Source organism: Vicia villosa, unplaced genomic scaffold (assembly GCF_029867415.1).
Source record: "Vicia villosa cultivar HV-30 ecotype Madison, WI unplaced genomic scaffold, Vvil1.0 ctg.001901F_1_1, whole genome shotgun sequence".
Taxonomy (NCBI): Eukaryota; Viridiplantae; Streptophyta; class Magnoliopsida; order Fabales; family Fabaceae; genus Vicia; species Vicia villosa.
In genome coordinates this window covers 290,560-304,957 of record NW_026705770.1, presented here as the reverse complement: position 1 = coordinate 304,957, position 14,398 = coordinate 290,560, and the positions used below count along the sequence as shown (strand labels likewise).

The following is a 14,398-nucleotide window of genomic DNA, read 5'->3' as shown; positions in this document are numbered from 1 at the left end:
CTTTATGCTATTTGGTACAATAGGAATTCTGTTATTTTTAGAAAGGAAAAATTGATGATCAGATTGTAGGAAAAATTAAATTTATTGTCTATACTAGGTGCTCTAGCAATAGAATACTTAGTGCACATTTTGATGCTCATACTCTTTGCATAAAGTGATTTGTGTTTTTTGTTTTCCTGGATCCTAGGATCAGATGTATTACACTGTTTTGGGATTAATAAAGTTCATATTTGTTCCAAAAAAATAATAATAGTTTAATAATTAAAAGATATAGTGGACTAAATAAATAATATTAAATTAATAAAAATATATTTTTAATTTATAATTAAAATTGGAATTGGAATATATATATTATTATTATTATTATTATCATTATTACTATTCAAATCTCATAAATTATATCAATTTTAAGATATTAAAATTATATCAATTTTATTAATATTTTTAATTTGAAAAAAATTGTGAGATTGACACATAAGCTTTTCTCTAGGGTTTTGTCTTTGGCATTAATATATTTTATGAGTTTTTTTAAATTTTAATTCTAAAATTTCTTATAAATTTTGTATTCTTTAACTATATTCTTTTAATTTATCATCATTATTATTATTATTATTATTATTATTATTATGTATTACCTAAATATAAATGATTAATTTAAATTTAAAATAATGATTTTTTTCAGTTGGGATAAGAGAGAAACTATTTTTAATATTCTGAGGGATATTTAATTAATTAGGTGAAAAAATTATTAAGAATATGTTTTAAAATTATGTATATTCTTTTAAAATTAAAAATGAAAGATTTTCTTAATGTTGATCATCAATTATGAGTGTTTTCATTAGTGATTATTAAGATAATATTGATTTTTTAATTGGGATATTTAAACAAAATTAATTGGTAGAATTTTATAATTGGTAGAATTTTATGAGAATGACAGATATGATGTTAGGGTTTTTGTCTAGGGTTGTCATCCTGACAACTCAGATTTATATTAAGTAGATTAAGATTAAGATTATTGTTGTACAAATATATTTTGCATTAATATTATGTTTAATTATTTTATAGGTCTCTAAATCATTTGAAAATTTAAAAATAAATTCCTAACTATAAAATAAAACTTTCAATCGCAATAGGGGTCACCTACATTCATTGGATAATAAGAGAACACATACAATGTCACATTCACCAAAATATTGATACCGTTTACCTATTTGAATTGGATAAGAACCAAACATTATAGTTAGCCTTTGTCAATAACATGATTCAACAAATACTCACCAACAAATTTTCCATGCATTTCATTTTCATTACAACTTTTCTAACCTCAAACCATACAAAATGTATGACCAATGACTAAATTTTTTCATATAAATTAACATAATCCTCAACTTAATTATTTAACTTCATCCTTCTCAATTACAATCCACAATTTTAAGTACTTAACATACTCAACATGGGAACTTACATTGAAAATCATGTAGAAGAGAATGAACACATTTTCCGCAGCCAATATTCGCCCGTTCCGGTACCCGAAAACGTGACATTGCCCGAATTCGTGCTCCAAAATGTTGAGTTTTATGGTGATAAGGTTGCATTTGTGGATGCTGAGAGTGGAAAAGAGGTTACTTATAATGAGGTTGCTAGAGACATATATAGATTTTCAAAGGCTTTAAGGTCTCTTGGTTTGAGAAAAGGGAATGTTGTTATTGTTGTACTTCCAAATGTTGTTGAGTATGCCATTGTTGCTTTGGGGATTATGGCTTCTGGTGGTGTGTTCTCTGGTGCAAATCCATCTTCACATACTTCAGAAATTAAGAAACAAGTTGAGTCTGCTGATGCCAAGTTAATTGTCACCAATAGTACAACCTATGAAAAGGTAACTCCTTCAAAATGTTTTTAATCAGCGTCGTATTTCGAGACTCTGTGTAGGTTAACCATAGTTCAATTGTGCAACATAAATAGAGGTCATAGATTGTCACGATTTAACTGTGATCGATATTTTATGAAGCCTTATTTAACCATGATTTAACTCTGGCAAATTTTAGGCCCTGTATGAATAGGCCACCTTACGCCCTCAGAGACAGAATGACCATCGTCTTATTTTGTAACCATTTTTTGAAAATAACTGTCACATTCTTCATTCTAATTGAAAATTATGCAGGTGAAAAGTCTAGGACTACCTGTCATTGTCTTAGACGACGAAATTGTTGAGGATGCGATGAACTGGAAGAAACTTCTTGAGGCAGCAGACAGGGCAGGTGATGATCAAATGAAAGAACCAATTCACCAAAACGACCTATGCGCCATGCCATTCTCGTCTGGCACGACCGGAATGTCAAAGGGAGTGATGCTTACACACAGAAACCTTGTAGCAAATCTTTGCTCTACACTTTTTGCTGTAGTGCCAGAAATGATTGGTAAAGTTACCACATTAGGGTTGATTCCATTCTTTCATATTTATGGCATCACTGGAATTTGTTGTGCAACTATAAGGAACAAGGGAAAGGTTGTGGTGATGGGAAGATATGATTTGAAATCATTTTTGAATGCTTTGATTAGGCATGAGGTTACATTTGCACCTATTGTTCCACCAATTATTCTTGGATTGGTTAAAAATCCTATTGTGGATGAGTTTGATCTTAGTAAGCTTAAACTTCAAGCTGTGATGACTGCTGCGGCGCCACTTGCACCCGAATTGCTTACTTCCTTCGAACACAAGTTTCCCGGTGTTCTTGTTCAAGAGGTTGTCCTTTCCTCCTTCTAAAATATGTATTGTCGAATTTGAATGTAAATATTTCAACTGCATAGGTAGAGCCGTCTTAAATTTTCAGAGACCTGTGTAGGCTTAACTTTGGTAAAACAAATAGAGTCCCTATTTTATGAGGTTTTGTGCTGTAGTCTGCCTTGCACGTCCTTAAAGACGGTTCTGTGCAGAGGTATAATATGTGTTTCTGAGGTGCTAGTTTTTGTTTTGCAGGCATATGGACTAACTGAGCATAGTTGCATCACACTTACATTTGCACAAAAGAAAAGTGGAAATGCACATAAGAATTCAGTTGGTTTCATTCTTCCAAATTTGGAAGTCAAATTCATTGATCCTGAAACTGGCAAGTCCCTTCCAAGGAACACACCAGGGGAACTTTGTGTAAGAAGCCAATGTGTCATGCAAGGTAATGAAAAATGAAGATACTGTCTTGCTCATAAAAAATCACAATGTGTAAAATAAGATAAAGTTATATGATGCAAATTGTTTGTGTTTGTATTTGTTAGGTTACTATAAGCAAGTTGATGAGACTGCTCAGACTATTGACAAGAACGGATGGCTTCACACCGGGGACGTTGGATTCATCGATGATGAAGAAAATGTTTTTATCGTTGATCGTATCAAGGAGTTGATTAAATATAAAGGCTTCCAAGTAAGTTATTGATCGTACATGTTTATAGTCAGTTGAATTCATGTCACGTAGGATGAGTCGGTCTCGCTCTTATTCTGTGTGGCATGAATTCAATCGACTATATATAAATGTTTGATAAAGGGCTAACATTAGTGTTTGTCTTACAGGTTGCTCCTGCAGAACTGGAGGCTATCTTGCTGTCTCATTCCTCGGTCGAAGACGCAGCAGTCGTACCGTAAGTAACCGCGATTATCATTTTTAAGATTGAGATTAATTGTTATCAAAACTTCAATGCTGTGTTGTTTTGCGCGATGATTGTTCAGGTTGCCGGACGAAGAGGCAGGCGAAATTCCAGCTGCAAGTGTTGTTTTGAGCAAAGGTGCAAAGGAGAGTGAAGAGGACATTATGAAATTTGTTGCTTCTAATGCAGCTCATTACAAGAAAGTGAGAGTGGTGCACTTTGTGGAAGCTATCCCAAAGTCACCTTCTGGTAAAATAATGAGAAGGCTTGTGAAAGAGAAGATGGTGGAAAAGATCAAGGAAAATAACAACTTAACTAAATCCAACACTAAATAAAATTATTAGCAAATAATGTTGTGTGTTTTTTCATTTCATTGTTTGTATGTCACTATCTAGTTCATCAGTGTTTTATTGTTGTCAAGTGATGAAAATTATGATTAATTTGTATTGTTTTTATTTTAATTGTGTGTTGAAAATTTGTGTTTGAGAATAAAATTGATGATTTAGTAATTATATATATGTGGCCTTGTTGGTGTATTTGTGTTTTATGGTCTAATTTTATAATTTAGAATATGATTTTAGGTGCAGCTAATGTTGAAGTTACCATTTGGAGTTAGTAAAGAAACGTATATGATGATAATCCTTTGTGCAATTTTGTCAAAATTTTGAAAAAAAATAGACATTCTCTAGAATTTGTTGCATCATGTATATATATTTCTTAATTGGATTATAATAATCAATGGTCATTTTCAATATTTTTGGTGAAAGCTCCATTTCAATATCAAAATATATTCTTGGACGTGGCTTGTAATGTAAATTAAAATATAACTATTATGAATGATGCAAATATCCAAAAGACTATTTAAAAGCATCCTAATCTTTTTTTTTTTTTTTTAAATCAAGAGATATATATAAAACACCAACCGTTCGAAATTACAACACCGGAAAGCAAAAAAAAAAAATTACAAACCGATTGAAACTTAACTTAAGTAAAATAATGGGTTAGAGTACCCTCTAGTTTTTATTTATTTTTATATACAAGTTGTTTATAAAAAAATACATTTAGTTTATATCTATATATAAAATACTTGTTAAGACCTCAAGTTCACTTTAGTTATTGTCTGCTTGGTTGAGAACTAGCGGGATACTTGTGCCTTCGCACGGGTATCGGCGTCGTACTCTCATTTGTTTTAGATCGTTTATTTTATATAGAAAATTAAATAGGATATTTAAATAAAAATTATATGCAAAAATAAATTTGAAGACGGGAAGAAAGATTGATACATATATTGGTTTCCAATATATAATAAAAATAAAATAATTTATTTAAAAGAGATAATAAATCGGTGCCTATAATTCTCTCAATATATAAAAATATTTGAATCAATAATATATATATATATATATATATATATATATATATATATATATATATATATATATATATATATATATATATATATATATATATATATATATATATATATATATATTATTTTGGTTTTGGAATTATTGTAGAAAATATTTAAACCAATAGTAAAGTTGTTCTATTATTATTAAATATTTTTATCAGTAACTTTATGTTCCTGTTATTCTTCAATATTTTGACCAATAATTTTATGTTTCCGTTATTATTAAATATTTTGATTAGTACGTTAATATTCAATATTTTGAAAACTAACTTCATGTTCCCGTTAATATTCAATATTTTGATCAGTAATTTAATATTTCTGTTAATATTTAATATTTTGATCAGTAATTTCATATTTTCATCAATATTCAATATTTTGATTAGTAACTTCATGTTTCTGTCAATATTCAATAGTTTGACTAATAACTTCATGTTCCTGTTAATATTCAATATTTTAATTAATAGCTTCGTGTTCCCGTTAATATTCAATAATTTGAGCAATAACTTCATATTTTCGTTAATATTCAATATTTTTATCAATGTGAAACAATTGCATGGATGTCGCTGTATTACGCACAATTTTTAAAAATATTGTATATTAAATTAAAACAATGCCAAAACAAAGCTATTAGTAACATAAATAATTAAACAATAACACATTTTCTCATATTTGGATTCATACACTATTATAAATATATTTACTTTTATTTTCTTTAAATGGAAAAAACTAAAATATCATGTGGGTTCACACGAATTCTGGTATGGTTACACGTGCGTTGGCACGGGTACCGATGTGGTACGTACACTTTTGTTTTGAAAATGTAATAAAAATATAAATAAGAAAAGTATATGCCCGTGTGTTTGTACGGATATTGGTGCGGTACTGGTTTGTTACCCATCAGTTTGCACGAATTTTGATATGAACACACGCGTGTTTTGTATGAGTACCGATGTGTTCATTATATTATTATTTGTGTTTAAGTTGATGTAATCGATTTAATTTATAAAGTAGTTATTATAAAATTCACATGATTAGTAAAATGAATATATATATATATATATATATATATATATATATATATATATATATATATATATATATATATATATATATATATATATATATATATATGAGGAGGGATCAAATTACACCCGAAGAGTTACACCACGAGTTACACTCATTCAATAACTACATCTCGAATTAATATTTTTTAAATTCAACCGTTGGATTGAAACATAATATCATATAGATCATACCTATAAAGTTTGAGCTTAATCTATAATGATTTACTATATCATCAAGATATCCAAAGATTAACGTCAAAATGAGCTTTCATATAACGTTAATTTTGATGTAATTCAATGACATAGTAAATCATTATAGATTAAGCTCAAACTTTATAGGTATGATCTATATGATATTATGTTTCAATCCAACAGTTGAATTTAAAAAATATTAATTCGAGATGTAGTTATTGAACGAGTGTAACTCTCTCTCTCTCTCTCTCTCTATATATATATATATATATATATATATATATATATATATATATATATATATATATATATATATATATAATATTTTTGTTTTGGTGATCATAAAATAATTATGAATTGTGTATATTAGCATATATTTATAATAATTATAATGTTATTTAACTCATATATTACTTATGTATGTTTGTCTAGTATTTTTACTTACAAATATTTGTCTCATTGATTTCTATATTACTAACATAAATCATTGTAAAAAAATAACACATTTTTCCCATACTACAGTTAAGTAAATTTATTTTTAAACTTCAATAGAATTGAAAAACTCTTTGATAGCTATATATATATATATATATATATATATATATATATATATATATATATATATATATATATATATATATATATATATATATATATATATATATATATATAAAACAATCTCAATTTTTTGTAGTATAATATTTTGTGTATATATTTTTTTATTTTTTTACATAATCCTGTAAGTTGTAACGATTTCTTAATGAAATTTTACTAAACAATATTTCTTCACCAATATGAAAAAGTATAACAAATTAAAAATTATTAATAAGAGTTATATTAAATTCAAATTTCAAAATAAGAAATCAAAAGTTGTGATCACATTAAATCAGATATTAAAATTGCAATTAATCAATGATTCATAAAGATATTTATGCTATTTAATTTTTTTAGGCTAAATTACAGTTTTTGTCCCCTTATTTTGGCCAATTCATGAAATCAATCCCCCTATTTATTTTTTAAACAGTTTTGGTCCCCGTGTCCATTTTTCATTCAAAAAGCACTGTTGTGTACTATTTTTTAGATATGTAGTGTACTTTTATTGACTTAGTTAATTATTGACCACGTTTTCTTCCTTTAATCGTCTTCTCTGATCGTCGTCTTTTTTTTCCAGCTTGTTCGTTCATTTCTTTCATTCTCCAAAAAAACGCTCTCTACGTTCTCTCGTTCAGAAAGTATCCATAAATACAAAAAACTGGAAAAAATATCAGCATTTTTTGGACGAAAAATGGACATGGGGGACCAAAATTGTCTAAAAAATAAATAGGGGGACTGATTTCGTGAATTGACCAAAATAGGGGGACCAAAACTGTAATTTAGCCTTTTTTTTATATCTAAATGATTTATGTCTTTTCATTTTTAAACTCTTTATTTATCTAAAAAAATATACTGTTTTTTTCTTTATTCTTTGATTCTATTTTCTTATACATTTCAAAATTATGTATACATTTTTAATTTGTAATATTTTATTATATAGTATCTTTATATTTTTTTGTTTTGTTCGATCTTAAAACAAATAAATATCAATAATCTTTTATAAAACTAATTTTATAAATTTTATTTTAATATATATATATATATATATATATATATATATATATATATATATATATATATATATATATTGATAAGCTTAATTTCTCAATTTGACTTAACTAAAATATTATTTAGTTCTATGAATTAATATAAAATATTATGTTATTTACATATTATAATATTTACAATTTCGATAATTATTAAGATTTAATATAAATATCAATCAAACATACAATCAATGAATCGGATTTATTTTTTAATATTTACACTTAAAATATAAAAAATTAAAGGTTATTCAAACATACAACCAACATATAATCAATAATGAATATCAATCAATGAATAGACCAATTAGTTCAGAAACAATTTCCATAACCACGTGCAAATAGACCATAATGCTTGGACTATTATTAATAAGAAGTTAAAAATTTCAATAATTATTTTTTTTCCTTTTATATATTCTACTTTTAAAAACAAATAATTATTTAATATAAATATCACTCAAACATACCATCAATGAATGAGATTTATTTATTAATATTAATTTGCACTTAAAATATAAAAAATTAAAGGTTATTCAAACATACAATAACAATGAGATTTATTTATTAATATTTGCACTTAAAATATAAAAAATTAAAGGTTATTCAGATCTGAACAATAAAATGGAATGAAAACACCTAAAAAAAATCTTTTTCAGAAGAACTGAAACGAAAATGAAAAGAAACCCTGTAAAAAAATTCCCAATCCTTATCCGAATCAAACTAATCCATCTATAATGCACCCTGACAACCACCTTCCATAGCTATAGCTCTTTGATGTCATTGATGTTGCTAATTTTCTCCACAGCTCTGGCCATGTTTGAGTATTTTGTGCGAAGAAGATGATACAAATGTTGAAACGTATGGAGGGTTATAAATATAAATATTAGACGTGTGATTATTGGGATGGTTGAAAGATTAATGGGTACTAAAACGATTTTCAAATAAGGAAAATAGGATTGGTGGAAAATAGGAAGGTGGTGTCCAAATAATAAATTGGAATGAATGATGATGGGAAATAAGAAGGTGGGGTCAAAATAACAAATTAGAATGAATGATAGAAATTGGAATACATGTGGCATAGTTTTAGAATCCAACGTAGATGAATATATGAAAAGTAGAGTTAGTTTTCTTATATGATAGATTTTTTTGACATTGATTTTCAAATAATGTAATTTTTGTTGTTGTACTGAAATAGTAGTCTTAGATAGAGGAGTTAAAGAATATGGTTAAGATTCAAACATGAACTTTGAATTCTCACATTAATTAGGAATAGAAGAAGTGTTGGATACTTGGATATATAAGAGAGTTGATCCATATTCTTATTAATTTAATATTTTTTAATGAATATGTAGTGTCAAAAAAATTTAAATCTTGAATGTTAAATCTATTAATTTTGACTCTTCCCAAACTCTTTAACATCAAGTTCAATGATGTATTATTTCTTTTGATACTTTATTGAAAATCCTATAAAAAATATGTCTTGGTAAATTAAAAAAAGTGTAAGTGTTATATATAAACTACTTTTTAATTGACTTCTAAATAATGAACTTTATGTATTGAACACTACCTCTTTGATCCTACGTCCATTATACCATCTCTAAATACAAACATTTATTTAATTCAATAAAAAAAACTATCTCAAATACAAGTTATTTTTTAATTTTTAAAAAAATATTTAATGTTCTTTTTATAAATAAATACCGAACAAATATAATTAAGCCTCTTGAAATATTTTTATTTTGGATGCAAAAAAAGCTAAACGCCAAAGAAAAAAAACTACAGCATAATAAGACAAAGAACCAGAGTTCTAACCAAGTTCACATACAAAATGCTTCATCTAAATAAAATAATCATACAATATAATAAAATAAGATGAATATTTTAGCAAGTTGAACACTTGACAAACTCTCAGCCCTTCTACTATATTGATATGTTACTAAAATAGAAAAGTTTTAATTATCAATATAATTCTATTATATTTTTAATTTAAATGAAATAAACTTGGTTTGTTATGAGGCACATGAAATCATGACTGCTTGGGCCATTGGAAAGATCAAACACTGGCTTCCTTTCCTATTCTCAATGCTCATTTCTTATTCTCAATATCATTTTTTCAATTCTCTTCTCCCAGAACACACAACATCAATGTCATATTCGTTTCTCTCTCATTTCTCTCAAAACTCCGGCTTAGGATCTGCTAACTTTACTGTTAGCTACTTTTCATAACCTTATCGCACTTCAGATTTAGGTTTTCATCTTCTTCAATCTTCTTCGTATCTAAAACTTCACACACAATATATTTGTTGTTATTTTTATTTTTATCATCGGTTCATAATTGGTATTCGAATTATCATTATTTTTTTCTGTTCTCTTTGTTAATCAGAGAAGCTAACTACTACTACCATCATGGATGAACAACATCGTAGACGTGCGTCAACAGAATTGCATGCACTTGGAATCGGAGAGGAGAGATAAAAGCATGGATTAGAATCGGAGCAAGAACAACTGCAAAACGGAGGAGTTGGGAGAATATAAAGCGGAGATATTAGGTCATCCACTTTACGATCAGTTGTTATCCGCTCATGTTTCGTGTCTTCGAATTGCAGCGTCGGTGGACCGGCTTCCGAGAATCGATGCTCAACTTCAACAATCGCCACACGTTCTTCACAAATACTCTTCTATTGGAATCGGAAATATGGATCCCAAGGAGCTTGATCACTTTAAGGAAATTATTGTCTTCCTTTAAACCCTCACTCTCACTCACTCACTCTCTCTATCTCTTTGTCGTCAAGGGTAACTCTTTGCTTGATCACTTTATTGTGTGAATTCTAACTCAAGTAGTCACTTTATAATTGATTTTGAGCCTCTATTTTATCTGGCGGAACATTTCCAGCATTTAAAGTTGTTGTTCTGAAATCATGTGTGGTTGTTGATAGGGATTTCCTATTCCTTAAATTAGATGGCTTTTTTGTTGCTTATCGAAAAAAAAGGTGGCTTTTTTGTTTTAGAAATTTCAGGAGGTATATACGTATCTTATGCTTAACTTGAAAAACTGTTACTTATTTGCTGTGAGATACAATATATAAGTGAGATTATTTTGTTTTGTGAGGATTGTTTAAGTACAATGTCCTATTATTCAGGTTTGACTTTCAATTTTACCTATTGTTCTTGGTTGTCCTTTAGTTGTTAGGGTTTATGGTTGAAATCGATTTGTTTATTTTTTATAAATTGAAATTGTTTTTGTTATGTTTTTTAAGGTTGAAGTATTTGGTCCTAAAATTTAGTAGGTTATAGGTAAAGATCAATCCAATCAAATCCTCATTGTTGTTCCTCTCTATCTCTAATCTCATTCCAATGGTGAATTCGTTTTAATCTTTATTAGACTAATGCTTATTATAATTTGGTTTAACTTTCTTTCAATTTTCCAGAAGGAAAATGGAAGTCTCAGATATTTATCATGACTTAAGTGGCTCAGTTTTAACATTAACAGCAATTATAGGGTTGTGTACCACGTTGAAGTTGGAAAGAAATGTGGCAATCATGGGTATCGTTGAGGAACCTGAATCTGAAAAACAGGGCATTTGTTGTTCGCCAACATGAGAGATCGGCTCCATTATCTCAGAACATTCAACCGCATATTTTCCCAATTCCCTTTCAAGAGAAATTCTTCTTTGGTACACATATTTCCATTGCTCAACACTGTCTCTAGAGTGAAAAGAAACATTGTCCATAAGGGCACCGGGTACTCTGACAGAGAGATTCTTCATCCCAGATTTTTTTCATAATCTAGGTGTCTTGGATATCATCTTCAACATCATAATTTGAGTCATCATTCATTACTCCAGCCTTCTTCTTTCTATCAGGTCTCCTCTCATGGGGGATGTCCTGGACATCAACTTCAGCATCACCATTTTAGTTAGCGATATCCCTGATCTTCCTCTTGTTGGAGCGAGGAACCTCTTTAATCCAAGCCTTTGGAGGGCCATACCTACTTCTTGTAGGATTTGTCATCTCTCTTTGTGAATTTTGCCTTACCCTTCTTATGGACTCATCGTGTATAAACTTTCAAGTTTCACCTATAATCTTGATGTCGTCATCTCCTTTGATACCTATCACAGAACCTTATCATCAAGGCTCAACAAGATTGCACTGTGGGCTTTCTCTATCATGACTATATTTTATTTTTCGTTAACGCATTGTCCATAGTTATCGATCCCTTAAACGCTTCCAAACAACCCTGATGGACCAGTAGGGCTTTCTTCTTCAAGCACCACAGACCAAAATCGTTCACTCCGGTGAACTTTTCAATCTCATACTTTGTTGAAGGTATCTTCTCCACACTCACCGCACCAATAGGGTTGAGAATTAAGGCGAGTTCTATCGACTCTGAGTGAGAACCCGACTACTTTATTATAATATACACAATCTATCATGTATGAGGTGAAAAAGAGAGTGTTGTGAAAAACGATGCCAGAATCACAAAGTATAATAGGTTTCTTTTGGCAAGAAACCCACAAGGGTAAGAAAAAGTAGGGGAGAAATAAGAACACAAAGAATTGGTTATAACTGCTATTCTTTACTTTCTCTTTCAATCAACATTACAAGTGTTACAAGAATAACAAATAACCCTCTCACCCTAAATTAGGATTTGCGGCATGCAATGATGAGAGACTTGTATTCTATTTATAATAAACCTAACATACTAAACTGATGAGTTTTTTCACAAATATCCCTTACAAGCTAACTTAGGGTACAAGCTAACTTAAATAATTGGACATAACAAACATGCCCAATTTGAAATACTAACAGCCCTAGCATTTTGACACCCACTTACTAGAACACACTTCGACTACAGTATGTAAGTCTTTGACACCAGCATGTGAACATACTTTGATGGCATGCATAAATCCTGTCGAACCAGAAGCTACTCTTCGACTCAAAAGAGTTCGATCCAATTCTCACAAAGAGAAATATTTTAGAGATAGAGATTGGTTGAGAGACTGAATAGTCGGGGCGTACACGAATTGTGTTGGATCGGATTTGACCTAACCTTGTACCCAACACGTTCAAACTTCAATGAGTTGGGTTCATCGTCCAACATGCAACTTCACACTAAAAATTGAACTAAACTGACTCGTTCATTTATGAGTTAGGTCTACGGATTGTGTTTCAAATAAAGAATTTTTTTTTGGTAATTTTTTCAATTCTAAAAAAATTATAACACAACTCAATACAATTACACTTATGTCTAATACTTAAATTGGATGAAATACATCATATTTATATAATAAAATTTATCCACATGACATAATATATTATAATAGTAGAAAATTCAACCCCAAAAAATAATATTTTCATAAAACACGTTAGTTGAAAATGATACCAAAGAAAATAAGAGACAACACTTAGTTATAAAATTCCATAAACTCGTTAATCTAGTAGTAGTATTGATGGTGAATAATTTTTTTTGACAATATCGTAGTGAGATATTAGTTTTATATTTTTGTTTACAATAATAATTAAAAGGATCACTAATGACACATCAACGGGTTGAATGAATGGATCTTTGGATTGTGAAATTCAAATCTAATATTTGAATCAATGCTATATGAGTTATTATGGACTGAATTGTGTATACACGTAAATAAATTTTAGATAATTTACACGTTAGTTTGATTTGGAGCAGCGTGAATCGATCCAATAAACATCCGTAATGAAATGTACGACACTAATTTAGATTGATTAAGAAAAAGACAAATACTATTTTACGCTCTAATGATAAAAGCTAAGACATTTAATATAAAAATATTTTCTATAAAAAATTAATTATTTCAAAATTTAAATTTTTATACTTTTCTTTAGCATGTGACATTAGTGGATGAATTAGTAAGATCCTTAAAAAACACAAAAGTCTTCGATACATACCCCGTTTTAAATGTATTCAAACCACTAGGCAAAAAATATTACGATTAATTCAAGCCGTGGACTATTGTCTCAAGTATCAACATCAAGATAAATTAATAGCAATTTAGTTAGATTTGTTTGCACATGCATAACATGCAAGATCCTTTCCAAAAGGAAAATTTTGGTGTAATAATATGGAAATCAAAAAACCCAATATTAGTTTATTGGTTGAATATGTCAATCTGATATGTTAAGTTTTATCTTTATAGTAGATTAGTTTTTATGTTTTATTTAATATCAATTTAGTCTTTTATACTTGTAATAATTTACAATTTTTTTCTTTAAATATGATACATTGTAACAAAAAAAAAATAATTGATGTATATGTTTAATGCGTGACTTGTCACTCCATCTTTGTGTATATCTATAATTTTGATTACAAAAACTCAAAGCAATGATGTGGAAGGAGACCTTTCAATACATAAGGATTACAAAAGAGAGACTGACACAATTTTTTTTTATAAATCTAACATTCTATTCATTCATAAACGATT

The 14,398-nt window shown here is 28.5% G+C and overlaps 1 protein-coding gene across 1 annotated transcript; it reads left to right on the top strand.

The window, feature by feature from the left end:
- Positions 1 to 1,436: 1,436 nt before the first annotated feature.
- LOC131637055 (4-coumarate--CoA ligase-like 1) lies at positions 1,437 to 3,971 on the top strand. The gene is made up of 6 exons (XM_058907619.1): positions 1,437 to 1,876; positions 2,162 to 2,743; positions 2,978 to 3,170; positions 3,271 to 3,416; positions 3,563 to 3,630; positions 3,719 to 3,971. The coding sequence occupies exons 1-6, from the start codon at positions 1,454 to 1,456 to the stop codon at positions 3,969 to 3,971; spliced, it is 1,665 nt and encodes a 554-aa protein (XP_058763602.1). The 5' UTR covers positions 1,437 to 1,453.
- Positions 3,972 to 14,398: the final 10,427 nt, after the last annotated feature.

Bases quoted from the DNA above. Each gene is read 5' to 3' on its own strand.
- LOC131637055 (XM_058907619.1), top strand. From the start codon at position 1,454: ATGGGAACTTACATTGAAAATCATGTAGAAGAGAATGAACACATTTTC. The intron at 2,744-2,977 runs GTTGTCCTTTCC...TTTGTTTTGCAG, and splicing joins CCGGTGTTCTTGTTCAAGAG to GCATATGGACTAACTGAGCA. The intron at 3,417-3,562 runs GTAAGTTATTGA...TTTGTCTTACAG, and splicing joins TTAAATATAAAGGCTTCCAA to GTTGCTCCTGCAGAACTGGA.